We start from the raw sequence: 27,725 nt of genomic DNA, 5'->3' as shown, positions 1-27,725 counted from the left end.
TCGACACGCAATATGCAGCATGATGCGGGGCAGTGTGAAGATCGCCTAATAGTAATACTAAACAAAACTTAACAATTCGTACAAACTACATAATAAACCGCCTTCAGGCACTCTTTAACTGAAGAGAAATAGGGACATCACACAAGTACAAGTATTTGTAAATTTACTTCACAAACAATTAGAATTGAATAGTAGGTATTTGAAATATATTTTGGTTTAAATATTTGAATCGTAACGGCGAATCAATAGCACACATACAATAATTATTGTGACACAATTGTTTTGGTATTAGTAAAACCTAAATTTGATCTGCAACAGATATTTGATGTTAACTTGAGCCACGTCGTATACGATAAATCTGAAATAGTTCTTAAGGAAATAATAGGTATAAAGTCAAATTCCGTGTCACCTTATTGCGTATGGGGCAGATGCAATAAACAAGTTTTACAAATAGAATATTATTATTTATTATTATTTATGGACAAGTCGTGCCAGACTGAGATGATTTATCAATGTTGCCCATCCACTTAGGACTTGGTTCTAGGCTAATTTAAGCCATAGAAGATACGATTTACCAGAGAGGTTTACCATACCCACAAATATGTACTTTATATACACCAAAAACAGAGTTGAATTGAGAACTTCCTTTGTTTTTGGCAAAATCATTCGAAACAAAAGCACACAACAGCAGGAATGATCTAATTATGTAAAAGGATACTCGTTGTACTGCAGTTTGCACTGCACCCGGTTCTCTATTGGTTTTCCCAAGGGCACAATAACACCATTGTCTAGCACCTTGTTCTGGGTCGGGTCAGGCTGCTCACGACCAACGCCCCATACTGAGTTCTTGCCGCTCGGTAGTTTGGTTACGTACTCCGCTTTCATGCACTCTTTCCTGTTAAATTATTTTCAGAGAATATCGTCATTAGTACTTTGTGTACCTAATGGACAAGATATTTAAAATTCAATATACTGATATATCTATTGCCTGTTATACGGAGTAAGATACTTTGATTATAAGCAGTTTAAGCATGATACAAAAAGCAACATTGCAAACAAAATAAATGCGTACAAATTACAAATTTAGTACATACACTCAACACTTCATTGGCAATTTTAATGAGACTGTTTTCTACTGACTATTTAGCCAGAAAATATAGCCAATTATTATTTCCACTCACATATCACCAAGAGCCACTTCACTCAGCAGCATCAGACCCACGGAGCTGGCTCTGCTTGCGAAGCAGTAGTTCGCCGACTTGGTCACCATGTCGGCGAAGTAGATACCTTTGCCGAACATGTAACCCGTCACGGGCGCTTCTGGAGGCGCTATGCGAAGACCTACATACGAAAAATAATAAGTAAGTTTTTTTAATGCACAATACCTTATCAATATGCCATTTAAGTAGGACAAAAGTAACAGCAGTAACATTTTGTATTTTTCGAATAATTTTGAAGCTTTTACAATCAAAGCAGAAAAGGAATCAACTTGTACTTTTTAAACACTCCAGATTTATATTATACCTTGCGAGAGAATTCCAGCGTAGTTGGTAGTTCTGGAGCCGTGCCACAGAAGCCGCCTGTTGTCAAACTCTCGGAAAGGCTTGAAGCGGTCCTTTTCGCCTTCACGCACTACTTTAAAAACCTAAAAAATAAAAGAAATGCTTTTGGATACTAAATAAGTCATAAAATTCTTCTTCTTTCTTCTGGACATGCTCTGATTATCTGACGCATCAGTTAACATGACAAATAATAAATGAAAATTCCGCAAACATCACCAGCAAATCGTGAAACCGGACCTAAATGTGTGTTATATTTATCTTACATTTTAACTAACTAATACTAACATTTTAAAAATCTTTATACCTCTTGAAGTTCGAGTTTATAATTAGAGTGCGTGGAACCGTGCGTGTTCTTAATGTATTCATTTATCATCTTGAATTCCTCACTATCCTTGGCGATAGGCTCTATATCTGTTTTCAGTTTCTTATAATGAGCTTCAATTGGACAAGTGCTATTTACATCTGTAAAAGAATAACATATGGGAAATTCTTTATTATTTTGAACAAATATTACAAGAAATCAAAATAAATATTTTTTTTTAGATTCTCATTTTTTTAAATATACGTTGAATACAATTAAAAAGAATTCTCAGAAAAGAGTTATATGCCCTTAATAAAAGACTTAATGCGGACAGATACTCATCACAAATAACCAATTTACCTGATTGCATAAGACTATAGGCAATTTCAATTTCGAGTAAGTTATCAAGCATCTGTATTTTATTGGTGATTGCGTCTATGCTGTCCAGCAGCGGAGGATTATTCGTACCAAAGTTATGGGGAATAAGAGTATAAAACCTGAAATAGTACCATAATAAAATATACATATTTATTAACCGACTTCAAAAAAAAGGAGGAGGTTATCAATTCGGCCGGTAGATATATATATATTTTTTTATGTATGTACACCGATTACTCCGAGGTTTCTGAACCGATTTACGTGATTCTTTATTTGTTCGATGCGGAATGGTGTCGAATTGGTCCCATAAAAATTTTATTCGGCTAGGCCCAGTTGTTTTTATTTTATGAGCATTTTTGTCTGTACTCGATGACTTAATTCGAATGTAGCAAGTAACTTTGATTAACTTCCCGGTAACCGATTGAGCTGAAATTTTGTATACGTATGTAAATTGGATAGCGATGAAACATTATCATGACTTAGAGCTGATTTGATGATGGAATCGGAAGGTGGCCATAGGAACTCAGTAATATATTGACTCATCTTTATCGAGTTTGGGCTCGTTTGATTCGTGTTGAAAATAACACTAAAAAGTATTAAATAAAATTAACTGCGTTAAAAATAACCGACTTCAAAAACGGAAAAGTAAAAAATAAAAAAGATTTGATATTATTAATTAATAATTACTACATATTATTTAGAAGTGCTATTTATTAAATTATTAATACTTGACTGATTTCAAGACGAGATATCAACACAAACACGACGACAAAATACAAGATACGTCGACGGTATTGTATGTATATTGTATAATGTATACGTGTGTAAATGGTCAAAAGCGATTTTTGTTAATTTTTTTTCAGTCCTTTAAAAAAAGGATACATTAGTTTTCAGTTAACTAGTGATATGTGTAATGGTAAATAATGCTAAAACTAGTATTATTTTTATAAAAAAAAATATTAATCAAATAACAACCAATTGATATCTATAATTTATTTAACAGGAATATGAATATCAATAACAAATAACGCACCTGTTCGTAGCATCTACAATTTGACTGTTATTTGCCTTGCCATTCTGAATATTTGTAAGAAGCTTAGATAAAACATTATATCCAGATTTAATTTGCTTCTTGGATAGTTTTCCTAAAGGCATCTTTTCTGTATCAAGCTGAAATAACAATAAAAAAACCACAAATTATTTCTATGTTTTTATCTTGAATGTGATAAAAAAAAGATTTCAACCAACAAATTAATTTTTTTGACCCACTGCGAAATATTTTTTTCACTTTTTTTCATTCCAAAAAAGTCAAATATTAACCTCAAACTCTAGCAGAGTCTTTATCATGGTGTCAACGTCGAATATCCTCTTAACGAGATTTTGCACTGGCATTGGGAGGCTACTGTTCTTGTCCACTTTTAGTTTCTTTATTTTTTCTTCACCGTAATCCATATCAATGGGGTAATATGCTTCTGGCACCTAAAATGAAAATAATAAACAAACACATTAGACTAAGAATTGTGGTATATTTTTGAAAACATCATCTGTTCACCTTTTATCATTTTATGGGTTACTAGCTTTCCGCCCGCAACTTCGCCCGCGTTGGTCCGACTAGGGCCCTTCCGGCCTCCTCCACTCAAGCGACAGCCCAAGCCGAGGTTCGAGATCCCCGTCAAGGGGGGACGCCCTTGCGCATGTCGCTACCAGGGTGAACCCTCAGTTCACCCCCGCGTCCGCGTTAAAATGTAGAAGCCCTTCTGGCTAACATTGAGAAACACCACACAAAAAAAAAATTCGCCCGCGTTTTAAAAGAAAACCCGCATAGTTCCCGTTCCTGTGAGATTTCCGGGATAATACCTATCCTTTGTGTTAATTCAAGTTACCCTCTATATGTGTGCTAAATTTCATTGTAATCGGTTCAGTAGTATTTGCGTGAAAGAGTAACAAACATACACATACACATCCATCCTCACAAACTTTCGCATTTATAATATTAGAAGGATAGTTATAGGATATTTCCCCATCCAGTCCAGCAATATAACAATATAAGAAGACATTTGATGATATTTTTATTTTCTTTACGTAATCTTACCTTCACAAAATCTTTTCGGTCCTTCCAATCATTCTGGGTTTTCTCCTTATACAGGTTTCTGAACTTATCAGTGGCATCAAATAAAGTTTTACAATCCTCTACTTTGGTACTGCCTATAGGTGTACCAATACGACCCCACGCTCGGAACAACCAATATCTAAAATATAATAACATCTGTGAATTGGCTGGGATCACTATTGTGAAATATTATTGTATATAAACATGTTGGCATGGTTTTATTAAACACTTACTTAAATCTGATTTATTTATTCTTTATTGAACAATCATGCTAGAACAGAGATAGTGTTTATCATTTAAAGACCCTAGTTCGTTTCTTAGGTTTACTACACAGTTATAAAAAATTACTCAAAATAGCAATTTCTGAGTTCATCCAAAACAAAGAATGAAAAAAAAACTATTATTTTCTTATTTATAACATCAGCCCAGCTCTATATCTTACTTCTCATTATCATCAGCCTCCAACACTTGCAGCTTGTAGAAGGAATTCTTTCCCGCGACTACGTCAGTCTTGGCCAGCACCACTGTGAACTTGTCCCCCGATCTGTCTGTATATACGTGTGCTTTGTCCGCTAGACCCGAGTCCGGGTCTACGGCCGTACCACCTATATGGCCAATCTTTATATTAATATCGAAGAATGCGTAATAATCTATATGATGAAAATGAATCGCCAAATGTTATGCTAAGCGTAAAACTCGAGAACGGTTCGACCATTTCTGATATTTTCTTAACGGTTTTGTTAAGGCACAAGGATAGTTTTTGGAGAGAAAACATGAAAAGGGGCAATAGGGCATAAAAACGTTTGCTGGAGCAATTAGTATTAATATAGAAGCGACATTCCTCACTCTGAAAATTCAAACGCCCTAATCGTGAATGTGAAATCACGCTCTCAATTAAACAGATATTGACATAATTTTAAAAGAGTAAATATAGATCTTGTCGGCAATGCGGCTACCATCTGTTAAAACTGTTTTCCCGAACCAGTTGTAAATATTAAATTATGTATTTTGACGATAAAAAAGCTTATTAATTATACCTTTAACTTTAATCTTTTGTTTGGCTGATTTTGACTTTGCATACATGCTTCCAGATATTAACTCTATGGATTTTCCGTCGATTACATCTTGCGGTACTCGTTTTGTTGGCTGTGTAAGTTTAATAAATTGTTACAAGACGGAACATTTTACATACATTTTTCCTTAATAATCATTTGAAAAGAAAAGCTGTTGAAATTGATGTACATTTTTAAAATACATTACTAGAAATATTTTTTTTTAATTGAAAATTCGTTATTCATACTTACATCAGACCCCCAAGGAGCAATATTATGTTGTTTGATAAGTTCTAACGTTTCTGTGACGGTGCCCGTTTTGGGGTCAATTTGATCCATGAATGTTTCATCCACAACCTATAGAGAAGAGGCAAAAATGCGAGTCTCACGTGAGAAAGAATACTCCACATTAAATAAAACAGGACACTATTTACAAAACAAGTTCACATGCCCAAAGAAAATGACTCACTTCAATATCTTGATCCTGGATTTCTTCCATTTTCCTGGGCATATTTTCGACATCTGTCTTTGTGGATATAACAGCCGCAGTTGTCTCAGTCAATTTAGACACAACAAGACCTCCCATTTCTAATACACGATTTTGAACTTCCTCTTTTAGAGCATTAAATTTTCCATATAAGTAAAATTGGAGATTCTTCAAAGGTGCATGAGGGATAGTTTTTTCACTGAAATTAATTAATTGTTTTTTAGTAATATTGAGAAAAGCATGTAACTAGTTAAAATTTTAAATAGATCATTATTATTAATCATTTCTATGATTTGTCAATTTTTGCCGAATATAATATTATTTGAATATAATATAATGTAATAATACATTGTGTACATTGAATTAATGTGGCCAATGTTAAACATATTTAATAGATAAAAAAGTTAATCATGCTATTCACAAACCTCTCTGGCTCCTCTTTCTTGACGACGACTATAGCCGGCGGTGGAGCAACCTCAAATACTCGCTCGCCCACTTTAGGTTTGTAGCTTTTAAACACTGAGCCGCCTTTATATGGTGCCGGTACAACCATTTTAGCCCTTTTAGGATTTGTAGTTGTATAGATACATTTAGTCCATTCACTTATATTACCTGTAAATTTGTTAAACCTTTTTAATGAGAGGATTTTTTCAATTTTATCAAAGTTTGACAGGGCTCTCAAAAATAACATCAAAAAGCTGAGACAATAATTTATTGAGTGCAAGATTTATAGAAAAATAAACAAATTTTAGAAGGGTATGTATACCTGTGCATTTATAATGGAATGTATCAAGAATTAATTGCCCCTGCTTGCATTCTCGACATGGCTGCAGTGCTCCAAACGCCATTATGTCAGCCAGATGATCCAGACACTGAAATTTTTTACTGTATGTAATCTTGTTTACTAAGCCTTTAATTTTTATCTTTGAAAATAAGAAATCACGAAAAAGGGGCAATTGGGCAGAACAAAGTATGTCAGGGTAACTAGTTTATAATAAAAATTTAGATGATATTTTTTAATATAGAAAATATCTTACTTATTAAAAATTTTGTCCAAAATCAACAATTTTCAATAAATATGTTTAAATATATGATGGATGCAAGTACACAATAGAACACAAACCTCATCTGTGCCTTTTAGGATTTTTTGTGAGTTTTTTTCAAGTAGTTCATGCAAGTCAGTCTTGCTTAACTCACTGAGCAAGTTTCTGTATTTGTGAAACAATTTATTTTGTTTCTCTAATTTCTTTTCTAATTCTTTCTCTTGTTTTATTTCTGCTGCATCTTTTGCTTCTGCTTTTAATTTTTTCACTGGAACTTCGTCCAGATTTGAAGCTCTGAAAATAAAATATTGAGTATTATAAAAATTTTCATTGCAATGCATACAAAAAAAAACAAATAGGTATGTAGATTGTAGAATTTGAAAACTCCATCTGAATCAAGGAAAATACAAAGCTTAAATAAATAACTTACAAAAAAACCAGACATAATATTCTCTGTCTTATCAATTAATCTTGAACTTGTCTTTTAGTTTATACTAGCTTCCGCCCGCGACTCCGTCCGCGCGGATGTCGGTCTTCGCGTGGATGGTTGATTTCTCCATTTTGAGTAACTGACAATGACATCTTATAAATATCTATTGGACCCAAATACGCCTAGGCCTATAATAATACGCAACGTGTGTTCGCGCTTCTACAGAACAACGTCTATGGATAAAACTGAAAAATTAAGATTAATTTTTTTTCTACGTATTTTTCCAGGATAAAAAGTATCCTATTTTACGCCCAGGATAATAAGGTATAATTATACCAAGTTTCGTCGAAATCGAACCGTTAGTTTTCACGTGATGTCTTCACATACAGACAGACAGACAGACAGACAGACAGACAAAATTTTTTTTAATCACATATTTGGGTTTGGTATCGATCCAGTAACACCCCCTGCTATTTATTTTTTCAATATTTTCAATGTACAGAATTGATCCTTCTACAGATTTATTATATGTATAGATAATTTTAAGATGTATACTTGTAACTCAACATCTTGTTGGTTTTATAAGGATTTATAACAAAATAAAGCAAAACATAAAAATAAAACCCACTTTATTTCATCTTTAACCATTTTTTGGTCTTCCTTACTAAGTTTAACAAATCCTGGAATGTCTTCTCCACCAGCTAGGAACAACAATTCAGCCTTCCTTTCAGCAAAACACTTAACATGATGCCATGCTGGTGCCTCACCATACCTTGGATCATATTCTATTTTGGCAACTCTGACTTCATCCTAAGACATAAATATTTTTTTTAACAATCCTTTCTTGATATTTATATATATTTATTTAAGACACAATACATACTTTAATAAAAAGTAAAGAAAATAACAAACATTGTTTTCCCCTAGAATTTTTTTTTTTTAAATCTTAATTATTGTGTAGATTTTAATAAAGAGTTTCACCTGTTATTGACTATTCATAACAGAAGTCAGTATAATTTTTATTTTAGTACAGCTATAAATAAATGTTAACTTTTCCTACCTTACAAATTTTTATATCACAGTGTTTGCAGGTACATTTGCTGGACTTAGCATATTCAATTGTATAATTGGAGAGGCCGGTTTGAACAGTTTTACTTTCATTGCCTCTCTTAGTTCCCTTGCCTTTCTTTCCCTTTTCTGTGGGTAAAACCACTGCACCAGAGGATCCACCTAATTTTGTTGGATATTACATTAATATTCATCCACACAATATTTGTTTCAAAGCATTAAACATGTAAGTAATAGAAAATTATACTAACCAATTTTTTCTTTAATTTTTTTCTGGTCATTGTGTGTTAGTTTATTGAAGTTTGAAATTTCAGCAATACTTGTTGGACACTTCTTTTTGAAAAAACATTCTTCATGATGCCAATTTGGTTGCTTCCCATCATGGAATGCAGACTGAAAATGAAAAGATGTATGATTAAATGAATCAATGCTTCAGGATTAATATGCTTTATAGTTTATAACTGACTTTAAAAAAGGAGGAGTTCTTAATTTGTCTTCAAGTTAATGTTTTTCAATCCTATAATAATAATAATAATGCTTTCTAAATAACAAGAAAATTAATTTGTGAAATAAAACTCATTTTCAAAAATATTCCTGCCATATTAAGGTATAATATAAAAAATTACAATAGTAAATTTATATCTGTAGTTTTATTTTTCATTTTTTACTTTTAATAGAGTGCAAATAATAGGGAAGGAGGAGCTAAAAAATACCACATTTCACACAATGATTTATTTATGAATTCTAATCAAAACAATGTAATATGTATATGAACGCTTATATACACAATATATAGCTCTTTTAAAATATTATCCAAGTTTCATCACTGGCCGCGAAAGCCCGACGCCACTAGCCCATACAAAAGTACCCAAACCTCTTTTTAATAAATTTTGATCACCAACGTAATAGTCCATTGAAATGTTACATTTTTTAGGCCAAATCTTAAGTTTTTTAGAGGACGCAATTTTATTTTTTGGATGTGTAGGGGAGGTCAGTGTGAAGCTAAAACCAAGTTTGTGGGGTCGCCACCCTTGTCCCACGGCCGCCATCTTGAAAATAGTGGTTGAAATGGTTTTTACGATATATCACTTAAACTATTTATCTGATAAAAAAACATTATTAGCATTATTTGTTGCAAATTAAATTCTCTACAACTTTAGTCGAGTAACTTTTTGTCGTAGAACTATAAATAAAAAAGTTATAAGTGAAAATGTTCAGAAATTAGAGCTATTTATATTTTTCGATAATTTTTTTTTATCATTTTAGGAAGAAATTATATCAGACAATTTTTGTAGATTGTTTTTCGAGGAACAATTTTTATTTACAACATTTTTTAATTACGTCAGTAGGTAGGGTTTTACAGCGCTCTGAAGTGAGTACTATTTTTCAGTACTCTTAACTAGACATAAATTGGCTATTGGCTCTTTTCCCAGACTCCAGAACAATGGAAGCATACTGCAGAACATTTCAGCCCTGCTTTTCGACGTAAAAAATAACGTGCTTCCAGACTCTACCTCCTGGGAGGTGGGGAAAATAGTCAATAATTAATTATTAATAATATTGCAAAATTAATTATGAAAAATATTATAATAACAGAAAAAACAATTACTGATGACAAATTATTATTTATACACACATAATATATGTATATGTATAATGTATAGCTAATAGCACTGAAAAATAGTACTCACTTCGGAGTGCTGTAAAACCTTAGCTATTGACCTAATGGAAAAATGTTATGTATAAAAGTTGTTCCTCGAAAAACAATCTACAAAAATGGTCTGATATCATTTCTTCGTAAAATGATAAAAAAAAAGTTTTATTGAAAAATATAAATATCTCTAATTTCTGAACATTTTCGCTTATAATTTTTTTATTTATAGTTCTACGATAAAAAGTTACTGGACTAAAGTTGTAAAGAATTTAATTTGCAACAAATAATGCTAACAATGTTTTTTTATCAGATAAATAGTTTAAGAGATATATCGTAAAAACCATATCTACCGCTCTTTTCAAGGTGGCGGCCGTGGGACAAGGGTGGCGACCCCACAAACTTGGTGATAGCTTCACGCTGACCGGGGGGGTCTACACATCAAAAAAATAAAATCGCGTCCTCTAAAAAATGCGACCCCAAATGTAACTTTTCAATGGACTATAAAGTGTGTATAAATTGTACTTAAAATATAAAAATTCTCTGATAAATTAAATTATTAAGACTTAAATGAATGTTAAGATGATCTTAATAAGTCAAAATTTAATAAAATTTAATAATCTTTTTGTAATCTTGTTTTTTTCATAGGGGTACACTTGTACCCCAGGGTATTGTTTATGAAATTTTAAGTTGGGTACGGTTCCAGACTCCAGAGTAAACTTGTAATTTTTTTTCTAGACTTACCTATATGTAGGTATCTTATTTATTAAAACATATTCAGAAATCTTTACTAATACATATTATAAAGCTGATAGTCCATTGAATGAGTCCCTCCAAGGGGGGTCTAGAGTGCGTGAGTTAGTAACGTAAGATGTTTCTTCGGAAACATGTCAAAAGTCCCTAGGTAATAAACATACTAAAACCCCGGGACACTAGGAGGAGCCCCGGAGTGGGGGGAGGGGGGGAATGGGTCCATTTTTTCATTTTTCGCTTAAATCTCAAAAACGGTACATGTTAGAGAAAAACTTTCAAGGAAAAGTTGAAAGGCCATAAAATTTTCTACAAGTTGTACCTAAATCATTTTTTTCTATTCGCAGCCGTTTTCGAGCTACATCCCATGAAAGGTGAAAAATTCAACTATCGTAACTAACCTAATAAAATTCAATTCCCCGTAAACGCCTCGGTGGTGGAATCTGGTATTTTTATCAATGATAGACCTAATTATGAGCAATCTATCAGTACCGGTCACAAGTTGCACTTTTGAGTTTCTTGGAAGAAAAAAATAAAAAGATCAAGTTCAGTAACTCAAACTACCCTAATATAATATTTTGACAATCGATTCCTCCTAGAGGCTTCCATGGAGGAATGTGTTTATTTTACCAATTATAGACCTAATTATGAGCAATCTATCTGTACCGGTCACAAGTTGCACTTTTGAGTTTTTTGGAAGAAAAAAAATAAAAAGTTCAAGTATCGTAACTACCCTAATAAAATTCAATTCCCCGTAAACGCCTCCGTGGTGGAATCTGGTATTTTTATCAATGATAGACCTAATTATGAGCAATCTATCTGTACCGGTCACAAGTTGCACTTTTGAGTTTTTTTGAAGAAAAAAATAAAAAGATCAAGTTCAGTAACTCAAACTACCCTAATATAATATTTTGACAATCGATTCCTCCTAAAGGCTTCCATGGAGGAATGTGTTTATTTTACCAATTATAGACCTAATTAAGAGCAATCTATCAGTACCGGTCACAAGTTGCACATTTGAGTTTTTTGGAAGAAAGAAATATTTTTTGAAAAATTGTTTGAGCCAAAATCATTTTTTACTGCGTGTAACTCAGAAACGGTAGGATATAGGAAAAAATTATTTAAGTACAACTTGTAGATAATTTTATGGCCTTACAACTTTTCCTTGAAAGTTTTTCTCTAACATGTACCGTTTTTGAGATTTAAGAGAAAAATGAAAAAAATGGACCCTTTCCCCCCTCCCCCCACTCCGGGGCTCCTCCTAGTGTCCCGGGGTTTTAGTATGTTTATTACCTAGGGACTCTTGACATGTTTCCGAAGAAACATCTTACGTTACTAACTCACGCACTCTAGAACTTTTTATTCAATGGACTATGAAGAGTTTGTTTGTTTGTTTGTTTGAACGCGCTAATCTCGGGAACTACTGGTCCGATTTGAAAAATTCTTTCGGTGTTAGATAGCCCATTTATCGAGGAAGGTTATAGGCTATATTATATTATCACGCTACGACCAACAGGAGTGGAGCCACGGGGGTGAAACCGCGCGGAGCAGCTAGTAATAAATATTGAGACATTAATTGAAATCTCCAAAACTGATTTGTCACACAGGATTTAGGTATACATACTTCAAATTTTTAGTTTTATATAGGTTTTCGGTTTTCCTGTATGAGTACATAATATATAAATTTCATATTGATATACTTAACTAGGTATAAAACCATATTCTTACCTGAACCAAAATAGCTATTCGTAAAGCCCCCTGATCTATCTTCTGTTGACAAACTTTACATGATGCTCTGCCAGATTTCGCATATTCAACTTGATACGGCAAATCACTCATTATCAAAAACTAGAAATAACAAGCATAGAGGAAAGTAATATAATATACTGATAACAAGCACAGAGCAAGTAATCACAGAGCAAGTAATATACGTAGGCCCAACACGTTGGCCCCATGTGTACTGCCACCATTCAATGTTGTACTTGTGTACGTGTGTCGTGTGTAAAGTTTAAACGTTGTATCGTTGTCATACCTACTACGTATGGTATAAACCTCAAGGTCAGTATATATTATTATGTTCTGTGCTCAAGGTCGACCTTCACCGGCGCCGGCGTGATAATAGAATGAGACCAATTTTATAATAAAGTGTATTAAAAAATGTATTAAAAATGAGTTTACTGGGAGAAGCCTGGACAGGATATTTTTTAATTAATTATTAAAAAATCTTTTATTTTCATTTTTTATTAATTGCAGTTTCGAGATAATAAAACAATTTTGTAATAAAACAGCGCTGACATAATTTTTTTTTTCATCATCCTACCTATCAAGTGAAAGTAACTGGTACCGACATACCTGTTTATACCTGCCGACCTAGCCGTTTGTCCCGGTAAATATTAGAAAACGACTATGCCTGCACATTCTGTAGGTTTCATACTTTAAGTCTATTATAATTTTTTTTTATTATCTTGATACTGGCTCATAATTTGACTTGGCTAGTTTTTAGAACCTCACAAAATATAAACAGTATGTAAAACTAGCCTCATCAAATTATGGGGTTCAATAGGTCATTAGTTGTTTGCTTTGTGAAAATAATTATATTATTCAAATTAAAAAAGTTATATTTTGGAATAAACGTTGTTCTCTAAGGGAAAATAAAACAATTGAGTTTTCAGTTCACCTAAGAACTTAATACATCTTTGTAAATAAATTTCTGGACTGTCTACAGAACTTGGCACAGAATTAATAATAATGGTTTTTAGCAAACTCAATACAAGGCTAAAATTAAATAAAAAATGTTTTTATCTAATTATCATCGTCATTATTTTGATTAATATCTTCTACATAATAAGACTGGTTAAAACATTTGTATCGGACGTGGCATATCCCTGTGGCATATCCCTTCCAAGCACTTTTGTTTCATGTCACTACATACACAACGGGATGAACGGCAACCAGCTTTACATTGTCATGATAATATCACTTCGATAAACTGACTTTACTGATGAAGTAATTGGCAACAGTTTTTTGTCCTCAACCTTTCAGCTAGAGTCTATGGGTTCAGAAAGCGTGGGTCTTGCTACGTTTGCATTCTGCCAATAAAATGCCTGGTAGGTGGCTCTTAGCACATGCAGGCGAGACGCATGTTGTGTAATTTATCAAGTTTTCTGATGTTCGGAATCAAATAATGTTTATTTAATTATCTTTCAATTGACACCCTTTTTAAGTAAATCGGTCCAGTAGTTATCTAGATATACCGCACAATAGAACGGCCCGACGGCCACCTTTGCTACGTCATAGCTCCCCCCTCCATACCCCTAGGAAGTGACTACCGCACTTTTTGTGTTCAGAAAAACATGCCGATTAAGTGGATATCAGTAGTCCGTATGACGGAGGTGAGTCCCACGAAAATCGTTATTTGAAGACTTTTTTACAAATGGGTCTCACACTAGTATGGTTTGTGAGGAAAGAAAAATTTTAATGAAGGTATTATTTTTCATAATAGCATAATATCATTTATCTACAATATTATTAAATTTATCAAATTTTGATACAGGATTAACAGTCTAATATCATAATACAAGATAGTAATTAGTATCAATAATAATTGTATATTATTTCTCCATACCTTTTGTAAAAATATATAAGTGATATATTTTGTAAAATAAAACATTTTTTTTATTTCCAAAAATATTAATAAAAACACAGAAATTTGAAGAATTAGGGAATTAATAATAATAATCGAATCATCTAAGTACAGATTCATAAAAAAAAATTAAACAAAACATAATCGACTGTATTAATAAAACACGTTCACAATACTATTTGAAAGATTCAATTTCCATTTAACTTAATATTGTAATGAAATACAACTTCAGAGAACCAAAACACTTATTACATATATACAGTAATATTGTGATTTTGCTGCCATAATAGTAATACTAAACAAAACTTAACAATTCGTACAAACTACATAATAAACCGCCTATGGCACTCTTTAACTGAAGAGAAATAGCGACATCACACAAGTAAAAGTATTTGTAAATTTACTTCACAAACAATTAGAATTGAATAGTATTTGAAATTTAATTTGGTTTAAATATTTGAATTGTAACGGCGAATCAATAGCACATAATATACAATAATTATTGTGACACAATTGTTTTGGTATTATTTAAAACTTAAATTTGATCTGCAACAGATATTTGATGTTAACTTGAGCCACGTCGTATACGATAAATCTGAAATAGTTCTTAAGGAAATAATAGGTATAAAGTCAAATTCCGTGTCACCTTATTGGGTATGGGGCAGATGCAATAAACAAGTTTTACAGCTAATAGAATATATTATTTATGGTCTAAGATCCGAACATAAGCCGATCTGCAACGGCGTGATAATAGAATGAGACCAATTTTATAATAAATTTAGTGTATTAAAAAATGTATTAAAAATGGGTTGACTGGGAAAATCCTGGACAGGATATTTTTTAATTAATTATTAAAAACTTTTATTTTCATTTTTTATTAATTGCAGTATCGAGATAATAAAACAATTTTGTAATAAAACAGCGCTGACATAATTTTTTTTTCATCATCCTATCAAGTGAAAGTAACTGGTACCGACATACCTGTTTATACCTGCCAACCTAGCCGTTTGTCCCGGTAAATATTAGAAAACGACTATGACTGCACATTCTGTAGGTTTCATACTTTAAGTCTATTATGATTTTTTTTTATTATCTTGATACTGCAATTAATTAAAAAAAAATGTTTTTTTTTAATTCATTAAAAATGTCCTGTCCAGGATTTTCCCAGTCAACCCATTTTTAATACATTTTTTAATACACTAAATTTATTATAAAATTGGTCTCATTCTATTATCACGCCGTTGCAAATCGGCTTATGTTCGGATCTTAGACCATTATGGACAAGTCCTGCCAGACTGAGATGTTTTATCAATGTTGCCCATCCACTTAGGACTTGGTTCTAGGCTAATTTAAGTCATAGAAGATACGGTTTACCCTGAGAGGTTTACCATGCCCACAAATAATATTATGTACTTTATATACACCAAAAACAGAGTTGAATTGAGAACTTCCTTTGTTTTTGGCAAAATCATTCGAAACAAAAGCACACAACAGCAGGAATGATCTAATTATGTAAAAGGATACTCGTTGTACAGCAGTGTGCACTGCACCGGGTTCTCTATTGGTTTTCCCAAGGGCACAATAACACCATCGTCTAGCACCTTGTTCTGGGTCGGGTCGGGCTGCGTGCGACCAACGCCCCATACTGAGTTCTTGCCGCTCGGTAGTTTGGTTACGTACTCCGCTTTCATGCACTCTTTCCTGTTAAATTATATTCAGAGAAAATAGTCAAAGTAGTACTTTATGTAATGGACAAGATATTTAAAATTTATTATACTGATCTATTAATTGCCTGATATACGGAGGCGACTATACTTTAATTATAAGCAGTTTAAGCATAATACAAAAAGCAACATGGCAAACAAAATAAATGCTTACAAACTACAAATTTAGTACATACACATATAGAAATCAACATTTCATTACCAATTTTAATGAGACTGTTTTCTACTGACTGAGCCAGAAAATATAGCTAATCATCATTTCCACTCACATATCACCAAGAGCCACTTCGCTGAGCAGCATCAGACCGACGGGGCTGGAGGTGTGAGCGCAGCAGTAGTTCGCCGACTTGGACACCATATCAGCGAAGTAGATCCCTTTGCCGAACATGTAACCCGTCACAGGCGCTTCCGGAGGCGCTATGCGAAGACCTGCATACGAAAAATAATAAGTAAGTTTTTTTAATACCTTCTTCTGAAGAGAGCATACTTGGGCCGTCCCTCGGGCCGTCGGCCAGTGGGTCGACCCAAGTATCGCTGGCGCGATCAAGTGGAGAGGGACCTGAGTGCGCTTCAAGCCAGTGACAATTGGCAAGAGACCGCTCAGGACCGGGGAAGGTGGAGAGTTCTCGTCTCGGAGGCCAAGACCCACTTCGGGGTTTCAGCACCACAGGAGTAGTAGTAGTAGTTTTTTAATACACAATACCTTATCAATATGCCATTTAAAGTAGGACAAAAGTAACAGCAGTTCATTTTGTATTTTTCGAATAATTTTGAAGCTTTTACAATCAAAGCAGAAAAGGAATCAAATATTTTTTAAACACTAGATTTATATTATACCTTGTGAGAGAATTCCAGCGTAGTTGGTAGTTCTTGAACCGTGCCACAGAAGCCGCCTGTTGTCGAGCTTTCTGAACGGCTTGAAGCGTTTCTCTTCGCCTTCACGCACGACTTTGAAAACCTTAAAAATAGGGCAGAAAATTTATTTTTGCTTTTTGAATTAAGTTTAAGTGAACTTTAAGAAATTAGGATATTTTTAAAGATTTAAGGCCATCTTCTAGTTCTGTTATCTCATTCGTCAGTTAAAATGACAAATAATGTGTGAAAATATCAAAAAGTGTAAAAATTACTTACATTTAAAAAATTGTAGAAAATGTAAATATAGTAAATACCTCTTGAAGTTCAAGTTTATAATAAGAGTGCGTGGAAGCGTGCGTGTTCTTAATGTATTCGTTTATCATCTTGAATTCCTCACTATCCTTGGCGATAGGCTCTATGTCTGCTTTCAGTTTCTTATAATGAGCTTCAATTGGACAAGTGCTATTTACATCTGTAAAGCAATAACATATGAGAAGTTTTTTATTATAGTCATACATTACAAGAAATCAAAATAAATTAATAATTTTCTCAAATTCTCAAATCACTGATACAGTACGATTCAAACTTAATGGCGCGGCGGCTCGAAACACCGAACGATCGGATGCGCAGAAAACAATTTTAGATATTACCGGAACATACTAACTTCCGAACCGCCAGTAAGTTTGATCGTTCGTTTCGATCGTTGATCGAACTGTACTATAAACCTGGCATGTTTTGAAATACATGTTGAATTCAATAAAAAATAAATCTCAGAAAAGAGTAATATGCCCTTAATAAAAGATTTAATGCGGACAGAAATTCATCACAAATAACCAATTTACCTGATTGCATAAGACTATAGGCAATTTCAATTTCGAGTAAGTTATCAAGCATCTGTATTTTATTGGTGATTGCGTCTACGCTGTCCAGCAGCGGAGGATTATTTGTACCAAAGTTATGTGGAATAAGAGTATAAAACCTGAAATAGTACCATAATAAAATATATTTATACTTGACTGAGTTCAAGACGAGATATCAACACAAACACGACGACAAAATACAAAATACGTCGACCGTATTGTATGTATATGTTTAGGTGTGTAAATGGTCAAAAGCGATTTTTGTTGGCATTTTTTGGGTTAGTCCTTTAATAAGTCATAAGTCTAGTGGTATGTGCAATGGGCAATGTTAAAACTAGTATTATTTTTATAAAAAAAATATTAATCAAGTAACAACCAATTGATTTCAATAATTTATTACACTGTAATATGAATATCAATAACAAATAACGCACCTGTTCGTAGCATCTACAATTTTGCTGTTATTTGCCTTGCCATTCTGAATATTTGTAAGAAGCTCAGATAAAACATTATATCCAGATTTAATTTGCTTCTTGGATAGTTTTCCTAAAGGCATCTTTTCTGTGTCAAGCTAAAATAATAATAAAATCACACAAATTATTTTTGAATGTGATAAAAAACTTGTAGATCTATTGCAAATGAACATATTAATTTCTTGATTTAATTTTGCAACCCTTTGAGTAATATTTTTAAGCTATTGCATAGCTTCTATCGCGGGCCTTGAGCGCGGGGACCGAATCCAGAAATTCCGTAACGAAAAAACCTCACGCTCCCCACTCCGACGGGCACGGGAGGTGTGGCTTGAAGGCATGCTATGCAATAGCTTTACCGCGGCAGTCCCCGAGTGCCACACGTCTTTTTTTTCAAGTTTTCTTTAAAATATTTACCTCAAACTCTAGCAGAGTCTTTTTCATGGTGTCAACGTCGAATATCCTCTTAATGAGATTTTGCACTGGCATTGGGAGGCTACTGTTCTTGTCCACTTCTAGTTTCTTTGTTTCTTCTTCACCGTAATCCATATCAATGGGGTAATACGCTTCTGGCATCTAAAATGAAAATAATAAACAAACACATAAGACTAAGAATTGTGGTACATTTTTGAAAACATCATCTGTTCACCTTTTATCATTTTATGGGTTATAGTTATAGGATATTTCCCCATTTCTAAGAATTACAATGCAATATAAGAAGACATTTGATGATATTTTTTTTTCTTTATGTAATCTTACCTTTACAAAATCTTCTCGGTCCTCCCAATCATTCTGGGTTTTCTCCATATACAGGTCTCTGAACTTATCAGTGGCATCTAATAAAGTTTTACAATCCTCTACTTTGGTACCGCCTATAGGTGTACCAATACGACCCCACGCTCGGAACAACCAATATCTAGAAGATTTTATTATTATACAATATAAACATTTCGTTTACATAAACAGTTACTTATATATATCATCTTTTATTAATGTTTATCATTTAGAAAGACTAGTTTATTTTTTATGTTGTCGTAACTATATATGTAGCTGTTAAACAGTTTACCCAAAAACAAAAACTATTTTTTCCTATTAATGATATAATCTGATATTAGATAATAGAAGCTACTCTGGGCTTCTTCTATCTCTTACTTCTTCTTATCATCAGCCTCCAACACTTGCAGCTTATAGAAGGAATTCTTTCCCGCGACTACGTCAGTCTTGGCCAGCACCACTGTGAACTTGTCCCCCGATCTGTCTGTATACACGTGTGCTTTGTCCGCTAGACCCGAGTCCGGGTCTACGGCCGTACCACCTATATGACCAAACTTTATATTAATATCGGAGAATACGTAATAATAATACAACAAAAGCGACCCTCATTATCTGAAAATTCAAAAAACCTAACCGATAACGCGAAATCACGCTCTCAATGAAAAAGCAGACATTAATTTTAATTATTTACTTTATTAAGACGATTCAAAAGTTGAATAAATATTTGAATTTGAAAAAACCGTAATACTAGTTTGAATATGCCTCATAAAAATAATGCAATATTTGCGAATAAATAATTATAATTATAGGTACCTTTAATTTTAATCTTTTGTATTGCTGATTTTGACTTTGCATACATGCTTCCAGATTTCTCTATGGATTTCCCGTCGATTACATCTTGCGGTACTCGTTTTGTTGGCTGTGTAAATTTAATAAATTTTTACATAACATAATTTTTTTCCATACTAATTTAGAAATATTTTTTTAAATTGAGAATTTGTTATTCATACTTACATCAGATCCCCAAGGAGCAATATTATGTTGTTTGATAAGTTCTAACGTTTCTGTGACGGTGCCCGTTTTGGGGTCAATTTGATCCAAGAATGTTTCATCCACAACCTATAGAGAAGAGGCAAAAATGCGAGTCTCACGTGAGAAAGAATACTCAACATTAAATAAAACAGGACACTATTTACTAAGCAAGTTTAAATGTCCAAAGAAAATGACTCACTTCAATATCTTGATCCTGGATTTCTTCCATTTTCCTGGGCATATTTTCGACATCTCTCTTTGTGGATATAACAGCCGCAGTTGTCTCAGTCAATTTAGACACAACAAGACCTCCCATTTTTAATACACGATTTTTAACTTCCTCTTTCGGAGCCTTAAATTTTCCATATAAGAAAAATTGGAGATTCTTCAAAGGTGGAAGAGGGATAGTTTTTTTACTGCAATTCATTAATTGTTTTTTTTTAGTTATATTGAGAAAAGCATGTAACTAGTTATAATTTTAAATAGATCATTATTATTAATCTTTTCTATGATTTGTCAATTTTTGCCGAATATAATATTATTTGAATATAAATTATGTATAATATATTAATATATAATAATACATTGTGTACATTGACTTAATGTGGCCGTAATGTTAAACATATTTAATAGATAAAAAAAGTTAATCATGCTATTCACAAACCTCTCTGGCTCCTCTTTCTTGACAACGACTATAGCCGGCGGTGGTGCGACCTCAAATACTCGCTCCCCCACTTTAGGTTTGTAGCTTTTAAACACTGAGCCGCCTTTATATGGTGCCGGTACAACCATTGGAGTCCTTTTAGGATTTGTAGTTGTATAGGTACATTTAGTCCATTCACTTATATTACCTGTAAATTTGTTAAACCTTATTAATGAGAGGAGTTTTTCAATTTTATCAAAGGGCTCCAAAAAATAACACCAAAAAGCTGAGACAATAATTTATTGAGTGCAAGATTTAAGGCAAAAAAAATAAATTTTAGAAGGGTATATACCTGTGCATTTATAATGGAATGTATCAAGGATTAACTGCCCCTGCTTGCATTCTGGACATGGCTGGAGTGCTCCAAACGACATTATGTCAGCCAGATGATCCAGACACTGAAATTTTTTACTGTATGTAATCTTGTTTACTAAGCCTTTAATTTTTATCTTTGAAAATAAGAAATCACGAAAAAGGGGCAATTGGGCAGAACAAAGTATGTCAGGGTAACTAGTTTATAATAAAAATTTAGATGATATTTTTTAATATAGAAAATATCTTACTTATTAAAAATTTTGTCCAAAATCAACAATTTTCAATAAATATGTTTAAATATATGATGGATGCAAGGACACAATAGAATACTAACCTCATCTGTGCCCTTTAGGATTTCTTGTGAGTTTTCTTCAAGTAGTTCATGCAAGTTAGTCTTACTTAACTCACTGAGCAAGTTTCTGTATTTGTGAAACTGTTTATTTTGTTTCTCTAATTTCTTTTCTAATTCTTTCTCTTGTTTTATTTCTGCTGCATCTTTTGGTTCTGCTTTTAATTTTTTCACTGGAACTTCGTCCAGATTAGCTCTGAAAAAAAATCGAGTAATATAAAAATTTTCATTGCACTGCATACAAAATAAATAAATAGATATGTAGAATTTGAAGTCCATCTAAATTAATGAAAATACAAAGTTTAAATAAATATTTAATAAAAGACCAGACATAATATTCTTTTAAGATGTCGGTATACTTGTGAACTCGGTATACTTGAAAGTGAACAGCTTGTTTGGTTTGGTAGAAGGAATGACAACAAAATAAACAAAAACATAAAAATAAAACCCACTTTATTTCATCTTTAACCATTTTTTGGTCTTCCTTACTAAGTTTAACGAATCCTGGAATGTCTTCTCCACCAGCTAGGAACAACAATTCAGCCTTCCTTTCAGCAAAACACTTAACATGATGCCATGCTGGTGCCTCACCATACCTTGGATCATATTCTATTTTGGCAACTCTGACTTCATCCTAAGACATAAATATTTTTTTTAACAATCCTTTCTTGATATTTATATATATTTATTTAAGACACAATACATACTTTAATAAAAAGTAAAGAAAATAACAAACATTGTTTTCCCCTAGAATTTTTTTTTTTTAAATCTTAATTATTGTGTAGATTTTAATAAAGAGTTTCACCTGTTATTGACTATTCATAACAGAAGTCAGTATAATTTTTATTTTAGTACAGCTATAAATAAATGTTAACTTTTCCTACCTTACAAATTTTTATATCACAGTGTTTGCAGGTAGATCTGCTGGACTTAGCATATTCAATTGTATAATTGGAGAGGCCCGTTTGAACAGTTTTACTTTCATTGCCTCTCTTAGTTCCCTTGCCTTTCTTTCCCTTTTCTGTGGGTAAAACCACTCCACCAGAGGATCCACCTAATTTTGTTGGATATAACATTAATTCTTATTTACACAATATTATAAATCATTAAAAACATAATAGAAAATTATACAAACCAATTTGCTCTTTAATTTTTTTCTGGTCATTATGTGTTAGTTTATTGAAGTTTGAAATTTCAGCAATACTTGTTGGACACTTTTTTTTGAAAAAACATTCTTCATGATGCCAATTTGGTTGCTTCCCATCATGGAATGCAGACTGAAAATGAAAAGATGTATGATTAAATGAATCAATGCTTCAGGATTACTATGCTTTATAGTTTATAATGAATTTAACAAAGGAGTTCTTAATTTGTCTTCAAGTTAATGTTTTTCAATCCTATAATAATACATCAGTCAGAATCGACATTCGAAATCGAAAATTTAACAATAATTCCAAAAGTTTTCAAACTTCGGTCAAGTGAATGGTTCATTGGGACGACAATAAATCTCATTTTGCAACCTTGTCCGCAGTCCGGAACATTGTTAAAATTGCGATTAAATTATTTTTTTGCTGTATGGTCTTGAAAAAAATTCCAAAAGTTCTGCAAACTTGGGAAAGTTTTCGATATAATATTTCATATCACGTAATAAATTTGCAACCAATCTAAGTGTACAGAACATTGTTAAAATTGCAATTAAATAATTTTTTGCTGTATGGTCGTGAAAAAAATTCCAAAAGTTCTGCAAACTTGACACAGATATCGGAAATATATACGGTTGTATAAATTTGCAACCTTTTTCGATGACCGGAACATGTTTATTTATAATTATTTTTAATTCGAGGTCATTTTTTCGAGTAAGGTGGTCTCGGAATAATTACAAAAGTTTTGGAACTTGGTTGCAAACTTCGAAAACATCTATTCTAATGCATTTACAAATCTGCAACCTCATTCAGTTTAATAAAAAAAAAACAGTAATATTCAATATCAAAAGATGTTCCGTACACTGAGATTGGTTGCAAATTTAATATGTGATATGAAATATTATATCGAAAACTTCCCCAACTTTGCTGAACTTTTGGAATTTTTTTCACGACCAAACAGCAAAAAATTATTTCATTGCAATTTTAACAATGTTCCGGACTGCGGACAAGGTTGCAAAATGAGATTTATTGTCGTCCCAATGTACCATTCACTTGACCGAAGTTTGAAAACTTTTGGAATTATTGTGAATTGATTGTCTTGACTGACTGGAGTATAACCATAATAATAATGCTTTCTAAATAACAAGAAGATTAATTTGTATAATAAAACTCATTTTACAAATTAATCTTCCTGCCATTTTATGGTAAGATATAAAAAATTACAATAGTGAATTCATGTCAGTAGTTTTATTTTTCATTTTATACTTTTAATATAGTGCAAATAATAGGGAAGGAGGAGCTAAAAGATACCACATTTCACACAATAATTTATTTATGAATTCTAATCAAAACGATGTATATGAACGCTTATATACACAATATATTACTCTTTTAAAATAATATCCAAGTTTCATCACTGGTCGCGAAAGCCCGACACCACTAGCCCATACAAAAGTACCCAAACCCCTTTTTAATAAATTTTTATCACCAACGTAAAGTGTGTATAAATTGTACAAAAAATATAAAGATGCCCTGATAAATTAAATTACCTATTAAGGGTAAAAATGTACTTTAAGGGCCGTTGAAGGGGGGGGTAAAGGGGGGGAGGAGGTGAGGAGGTGGGGAGAGGAACCCCCTCTGTGAAGGGGGAGGTGCGGAAACCCCCCCCCCACACTTTTCGAGAAAAATGCAAAACAATTTTTGAGGTTATGTTACGAAATGTAATAGGAAAAAGGGGGTAATGGAGAGGAGATTTGGCAGGGAGGGTTGGAAAAAGGAGGGGGGATAAGAATACAACATAAAATACAGTAATTTTTGACATTTTTTTTAATAGTTTCGGGAGAAAATGTAAACTTTTTTAAGGAGGGGGAAACGAGTGGGCTTCGCCAGAAGACTCGCTTCGTCGCCCCCTCGCTTTACAAAAACACTCTTGTTGTGTGACAGACAAGACCACGTGGGATAGGGGTGCTCCGATTCGGATCTGCTACTCGAAGTGACCTAACTCGACTCAAGTCGGGGTGCTCTGATTCGGATATGCTACTCAATGTAACCTAAATCGACTCAAGTTGGGGTGCTCTGATTCAGATCTGCTACTCAAAGTGACCTAATTTGACTCAAGTCAGGGTGCTCCGATTCAGATCTGCTACTCAAAGCGGGCTAACCCAATTGGTGTGCTCGATCTCAAATCGACTTTCGATTTTTTCTTTTATGGTAAAAAAAAAATATTTAGAATTAACTGAATGTACTCACAATATTATCGAATTCCCTGAACTAAAAAAATTCCTGATTTTACTGATAAGAGATCCCAGAGATTGTTTATTATGGTACCATTCTTGGGCTACATAAAAATGGATTTATATTTACATTGCAAATACAAATTTGAAAAGATTCGATTTTTCAGAAATCGATTTTTATATTGTGTCAGACACTGCCTTAGCTCCGGCGCTACGGGAAGTGCAGCCCTTCCGCCCTTGCGTGACAAAGCACGGTCATCCGTACTCCGCACGGCTCCCGAGCTTTGTCACGGCGGGCGAGGGCTGCTCTCCCTCCGCGCCTCCGGCTTTTTACATACACTCTAGGGGTAGGGCAGACAAGACCACGTGGAATTCGGGGTTGACAGCTTCGGTTCTGTGGCAAGTCTTATGATAATGCAATGCTTATTTTAGCGTAACGTTTTTTAGCTAGATTCAGACTTTCGCAGCTTAATATTGAATACATAATATTCCATCATTGAAAAAAATTACATTTTACAAGAATTGTACTTGCAAAAACGAAACGCAACAAAAAAACAAATGTCAAGATGGTTGCTCGAAATTGTATGAAAAATTATGAAACTTTGATAATTAATTTCTAAAAACCTATAAATCTCCGCCGGTTAAGATTTTACGGGTCAGTTACTTAGGCATAGACCTTTCTCCAAAAAAATTTTGGTTGCCCAACTCGATGGCCCTTAAGGTACATTTTAGCCCTTGTTTTTTTCATAGGGGTACACTTGTACCCCAGGGTACTGTTAATGAAATTTTAATATGGGTACGGTTCCAGAGTAAACTTGTAATTTTTTTTCTAGACTTACCTAGTAGGTATCTTATTTATTAAAACATATTCAGAAATAATAAATATTGAGACATTTGAAATCTCCAAAACTGATTTGTCACACAGGATTTAGGTTTACATAGGTAGGTACTTCAAGTTTTTAGTTTTGTATACTTAGGTTTTCCTGTATGAGTACCTACATATCAATTTCATAATGATATACATAGGTATAAAACCATATTCTTACCTGAACCATAATAGCTATTCGTAGAGTCCCCTGATCTATCTTCTGTTTACAAGCTTTACATGATGCTCTGCCAGATTTCGCATATTCAACTTGATACGGCAAATCACTCATTTTGGTAATAAAATTTGTTCATTCAACCAAGATTCAACCATACACCGGCTTTTCAAAAACTAGAATTACAATATTGTAACAAGCTTCAACTTCAAACTTTCAATTTCAAAGTGTTGTCAAAATTCATAAAAATTTTAACAGTTTGTCAACGATTAGTCGCCCCGTTTTCCAATTACAGAGCATAATGCGACTCAGTGCCGCACAATGCCGAATTAAGCTGATGCTTAATTGGAACGTGAAACGCACCAGCAGGTTGCGCTGAAAAAAAAAAATATTCATAGAGTTAGCAATAACCTCATTAGTGTGTAAATAAAGTGGTTGAAAAATATTTACGGTTATTTTATGTAATTTGGATTTGGATTATTTCATTCACATTTTTTTCAATGTTTGTACCTTCATCCATACTTATATTTATTTTTTTTTTCACAATTTGAATTATCTTTGATTATTTCGAAAAAACTACAATGAAACGAAAGCTTTAATTTTTTTTCCAACAATTAATAATTACTAACGATAAATCGATTGCACGCATCAATTCACGCGCATTACTTTTTCTAAAGTCCGGTCGCGGAGCAGAAAGAATTTCGTACAATGACCTCTTTACCTACTGACAGTGGTCACAAACATTTTTGAATGAAGTGCAGTTTACATGAAATATTTGGAGGAGAAAATGTTTTTTACTAATTTATTAAATAAATGTCCTTTATTCATTTACAATACTTATTAGTTAGTTACATTTTAACTTTTTCAATAACCACGATATATTATATAAAAAAAGTGTGCGTGTACACACATAAGAAGTGAAACTTCTTTATGACCTTATTTTTAAAAAAAATAATTTACTATGTAGGTACAATATTACAGAAATACGTAAGTCTAACACGCGATTTCGACTTAGGCGGATTTTGATTGGACATAAAGAGTTTGAGGTTTATTCTTATAAATGTTGAATTCACAAAATCATAATTGAACACCTGACACCAATCAAGCAAACACAAACCTTACGCTCTCAGGTTAAAGGTTTACAATCCCTAAGGACGGCGGTCATTGCACCTGTGCGAGCAAGACACATTATTTTTACAAGGGAGTGACAGTGACAGGTAATAACAGGTTAATGTACGAAATTCTTCCTGCTCCGCGACCGGACTTTAGTGCTCGATTGTGCGAAGCGTTGCTGTAGTTGGAACATTCAACGTTAAGCATTATGCCGCATAATGCGCTCTAGTGCTGTAATTGGAAAACGGGGTCGACGTCGCGTTGCCATCAGCCATATTATAATACAGCCAACATCTGTTTTGTGGCCAATATTTAGCGAAAATCGACGCACATAGAGGGTAATGCAAAATGTGTGCAAAATGTTAAAATGTTGTACGTAAACGTTGTATCCTAAGGTTGTATCGTTGTCATACTGCGTACTACGTAGACATAATTCTCTGTCTGCGAAGTACCTACGAACTGCTAGAAATTAGAAAACTACACTACTGACTAGGTGAGATATCTAGATATGGTCGACATATTATTAAGGTACATTTCCAAGATTTCCACAGACCACAATCGTGAAAATAGCGATGCGAACTGTGGATGCGAATAACGAACACAATATGTAAACAGTACTATAGGTAAACCAGAATCTGA

General features: G+C 33.2%; 2 protein-coding genes across 2 annotated transcripts; both read right to left on the bottom strand.

Moving 5' to 3' along the window:
* Positions 1-152: 152 nt before the first annotated feature.
* Positions 153-12,793, bottom strand: LOC149904752 (poly [ADP-ribose] polymerase 1-like). Its single transcript, XM_090107093.1, has 20 exons — positions 12,561-12,793; positions 8,683-8,824; positions 8,424-8,593; positions 7,992-8,173; positions 7,014-7,227; positions 6,657-6,762; positions 6,316-6,502; positions 5,873-6,089; positions 5,656-5,760; positions 5,389-5,497; positions 4,794-4,956; positions 4,334-4,490; positions 3,562-3,720; positions 3,275-3,411; positions 2,224-2,360; positions 1,867-2,024; positions 1,525-1,645; positions 1,182-1,341; positions 719-895; positions 153-358 (listed from the first exon to the last, which is right to left on the bottom strand). Exons 1-20 carry the CDS (start codon positions 12,669-12,671, stop codon positions 289-291), a joined length of 2,982 nt encoding a protein of 993 aa, XP_089963219.1. The 5' UTR covers positions 12,672-12,793; the 3' UTR covers positions 153-288.
* A 1,709-nt stretch (positions 12,794-14,502) lies between these two features.
* LOC149904751 (poly [ADP-ribose] polymerase 1-like) lies at positions 14,503-26,326 on the bottom strand. Its single transcript, XM_090107094.1, has 20 exons — positions 25,980-26,326; positions 22,693-22,834; positions 22,442-22,611; positions 22,010-22,191; positions 21,543-21,753; positions 21,186-21,291; positions 20,855-21,041; positions 20,390-20,606; positions 20,173-20,277; positions 19,972-20,077; positions 19,537-19,699; positions 19,144-19,300; positions 18,802-18,960; positions 18,349-18,485; positions 17,897-18,033; positions 17,369-17,526; positions 17,037-17,157; positions 16,469-16,628; positions 16,000-16,176; positions 14,503-15,070 (listed from the first exon to the last, which is right to left on the bottom strand). Exons 1-20 carry the CDS (start codon positions 26,088-26,090, stop codon positions 15,004-15,006), a joined length of 2,973 nt encoding a protein of 990 aa, XP_089963220.1. The 5' UTR covers positions 26,091-26,326; the 3' UTR covers positions 14,503-15,003.
* Between the last annotated feature and the right edge of the window lie 1,399 nt (positions 26,327-27,725).

This window comes from Colias eurytheme, chromosome 11, assembly GCF_061535395.1.
Source record: "Colias eurytheme isolate Ceu_HAF_F1 chromosome 11, ilColEury1 Martin Lab GWU primary, whole genome shotgun sequence".
Taxonomy (NCBI): Eukaryota; Metazoa; Arthropoda; class Insecta; order Lepidoptera; family Pieridae; genus Colias; species Colias eurytheme.
This window is presented reverse-complemented; position numbering and strand designations above follow the sequence as displayed.

Coding starts and splice junctions, on each gene's coding strand:
- LOC149904751 (XM_090107094.1), bottom strand. CDS start 26,090: ATGAGTGATTTGCCGTATCAAGTTGAATATGCGAAATCTGGCAGAGCA. Junction 21,292..21,542: donor TCCTAAAGGGCACAGATGAG/GTTAGTATTCTA, acceptor AAAAAATTTCAG/TGTCTGGATCATCTGGCTGA. Junction 17,527..17,896: donor CTATAGTCTTATGCAATCAG/GTAAATTGGTTA, acceptor ATTGCTTTACAG/ATGTAAATAGCACTTGTCCA.
- LOC149904752 (XM_090107093.1), bottom strand. CDS start 12,671: ATGAGTGATTTGCCGTATCAAGTTGAATATGCGAAATCTGGCAGAGCA. Junction 5,498..5,655: donor TTGCTCCTTGGGGGTCTGAT/GTAAGTATGAAT, acceptor AAACTTACACAG/CCAACAAAACGAGTACCGCA. Junction 1,646..1,866: donor ATAAACTCGAACTTCAAGAG/GTATAAAGATTT, acceptor TTTATTTTTTAG/GTTTTTAAAGTAGTGCGTGA.